The sequence below is a fragment of the Pollicipes pollicipes genome, unplaced genomic scaffold (assembly GCF_011947565.3).
Source record: "Pollicipes pollicipes isolate AB1234 unplaced genomic scaffold, Ppol_2.1 Scaffold_5724;HRSCAF=6776_pilon_pilon_pilon, whole genome shotgun sequence".
In the NCBI taxonomy this organism is placed as follows: domain Eukaryota; kingdom Metazoa; phylum Arthropoda; class Thecostraca; order Pollicipedomorpha; family Pollicipedidae; genus Pollicipes; species Pollicipes pollicipes.
The window spans coordinates 22,554,913-22,557,471 of NW_023596746.1; the positions used below are offsets into that span (position 1 = coordinate 22,554,913).

Below are 2,559 nucleotides of genomic sequence, written 5' to 3' on the forward strand. Positions count from 1 at the left end.
GACTGACACGTGATGCGCGATGCCTGTTTAATTGGAATCGCTGGCATGTTTAATTGATGCGTGATGCCTGTTAACTTGAAATTTCTTGCATGTTTGAATGAAGCGTGATGCGTGATGCCTGATCACTTGAATTCGTCTGCATGTACACGTATTTTTCGCGCATTCTACTTCTTAGTTAGAAATGCCATGTATCGTAGTAATGGCTGGCAGTTGCTCCTTGCTTAATCTCTTGAATTTTGGTGATCTGTAAAAACTGCGGCTCGCTGTTTCAAAACTTTTTTTAAAAAAGCCTGCAGATCTTCGTGGACGTGTGACTCAGAAAATAGAGGGGTTTAGATCTGAAGAAAGGCTGGGCTGTGAACTGCACAGAATGAGCCTCAAGATGGCTATTTTAGTTCAAAACCCCATACAAATGTGAAACACTCCCTTGCTATGCGCGGTCTGCAGCATCGTCGGTTGCCGCCCGCCGACCGCGCCAAGCCATAGACCGCCGTGCCAGTGTTTCTTAAAAAGACCGCCGCTGCTCAGAAACCAGAAATTTTATACACATATTCTTGGTACCAAAACACGCGTAATGATTCTCCATTGGATACTGGAAATTTCGGTGTGATTTCACAGCATGCCGGAGAGGTGTCCGTAACAAACTTTGGGAGGTTGCATCGAACCTCTCATCAGGGCAAGGGTTAGGCCACCTATGTCCTGGTTAATGGTAACAGCTAAAAGAGCGTAAGTGATGAACGTGATAAGCGAATTCTGTCCCTCCCCATGTAAAGACTTGGATAAACAAGCCGCATCAGGATGACACGCAAGTGTTAGCGCAGAGAGCTGTGTTTGCTCAAATGGCGTGACGTTGCTCTCTTCCCCGTTCAGGATCGAATCCAAGGAAGAAAAAAACATGGTGCCACGAACACCTCTTGCGGCAAAACCATTCACGCACTTTCACGTTTTCTCTGTGGGTTTCTCGGGCTTGCTATGTAATGCTCGTGACGTATGCAACACGTTTATGAACGTGCAGTACAGATATCTGTGTTTAGCTCGTTAAGTTCGCTGTACTACGCTGTCCGGAAGTTCAAAAATCACGAAAACAACCCTGATCCATAATAAATAGGGAGATAAAAGTTTGCCTTCCCGCAGAGAAGAAATAAAGTAAAAAAACATGTTTTTTATTTTCTATTGTTTACAGATTTTCTGGATGACCTTGATCACTGACTCCGCTGAAAGATGGTACCTAACACTTTGTAGAATTGTATATGTCTTATGAACATGTATTTACTTGGGTTAGTCACACTTCCATTAGTCAGACCTGGCCCACCGCTGCTTTTGAATTGTTTCCCTGAGTACAGGTCAGTAACAGCATAATTAATTCAAAGCCTCTTACACGGATAAAACTTAAAGGCAAATAACAGGGACTCATATTAACGTACGTTTTGAGAGCGTTTCCCTCCCTTTAGGCAAAGTTGGCGGGACTCACCACCTGTCAGTCTATGCGGCACACTTGCAAATGGGCAATAAAACGAGTTATGTTTAACGTCACTCCAGGCACTTTGCTGCAACTGCAGCACCCACCAGTCTAATGCCACGATTGCCATGCAAGAGCAAAAGCGGACACGTCCCATTACAACCGAAAGGATGCGGGCTGAAGTTTACCGTTACCGACACCCTACAATTAAAGACACTGCGTAGCGAAGAGCAAAATTGCCCCCTTCAAGTAAGGAGCAATCACTAGCAAGACTATGCCACCCATACATGAGCTCTCACAGACCCACAACGTCACTTGGTGCCGTACTGTGCGCAGGCACCTGGTCCACCGTCGACGGCACACCGCCCACCCGCGTCCGGCTCGCGCGGACGGGCGCACCCTCAGCTCCACCCGCGGCGCGCGCCTGCGACACCCAGTCGACAAACCTTGTGCTTCTTCCACGGCATCAGCTTGTGCAGTCGGCTCCGCTTCTGCTCACCGACCACATCGCCGTTACTGACGCCGAGGCTCATCGCTGTCAACTGCGCGCGGCGCGCACTCCGCGCAGGTGTGTGTGGGACCTCCGGACAGCTGGGCGCTAAGTGAGCGTCGCGCCGTGTCGTGTCGCCCACCGAGCAGTCGGGCCCTTTGTGGCTCTACGCCGAACCTGCCGGGTCACCGCTGTCGACGCTGCTATCAGCCGAAATTGGCGGCGCGATAGCCCATGTGTGTGACTTGTTTGCGGGGGCGATAACGCCGTGTGACGGGGCGGTGGCCGATGGAGCGGCGACATCCGCCCGCCGGCTGCCGTCGGGGCGCGCCCGCCGGCGTCCGGCGTCGGCTGCAGCGGACAGACGGCACCAACCTGCTCGCCAGAGCGTCACTGGGCGATCATGGGTTGTATGTCGTGACGTGTCAGTGCTACACTGCACGAGACGTGGCAGAACCCGTCGTGCCTTATATTGACATATAGTTCCAGAACAATCCTCCTGTTCAGCATTTACTGGACTTAAAAGGGCGCGTTTACATTGCCGAGATGTCGCCCCTGGAATTGGAATTGAAGCACGTCATGGCCCCAGCTTCAGCAACGGCAGCTCCAG

General features: G+C 51.1%; 1 protein-coding gene across 1 annotated transcript in view; it reads right to left on the reverse strand.

Annotated features, from left to right (window-relative positions):
* LOC119103294 (luciferin sulfotransferase) overlaps window positions 1-2,125 on the reverse strand; it is a 20,434-nt gene extending 18,309 nt beyond the window's left edge. Inside the window, exon 1 of the mRNA XM_037226763.1 lies at window positions 1,906-2,125. Within this exon, the coding sequence (XP_037082658.1) occupies window positions 1,906-1,992 (87 nt within the window). The 5' untranslated portion in view covers window positions 1,993-2,125. The remainder of the gene's footprint in view (window positions 1-1,905) is intronic.
* Window positions 2,126-2,559: the final 434 nt, after the last annotated feature.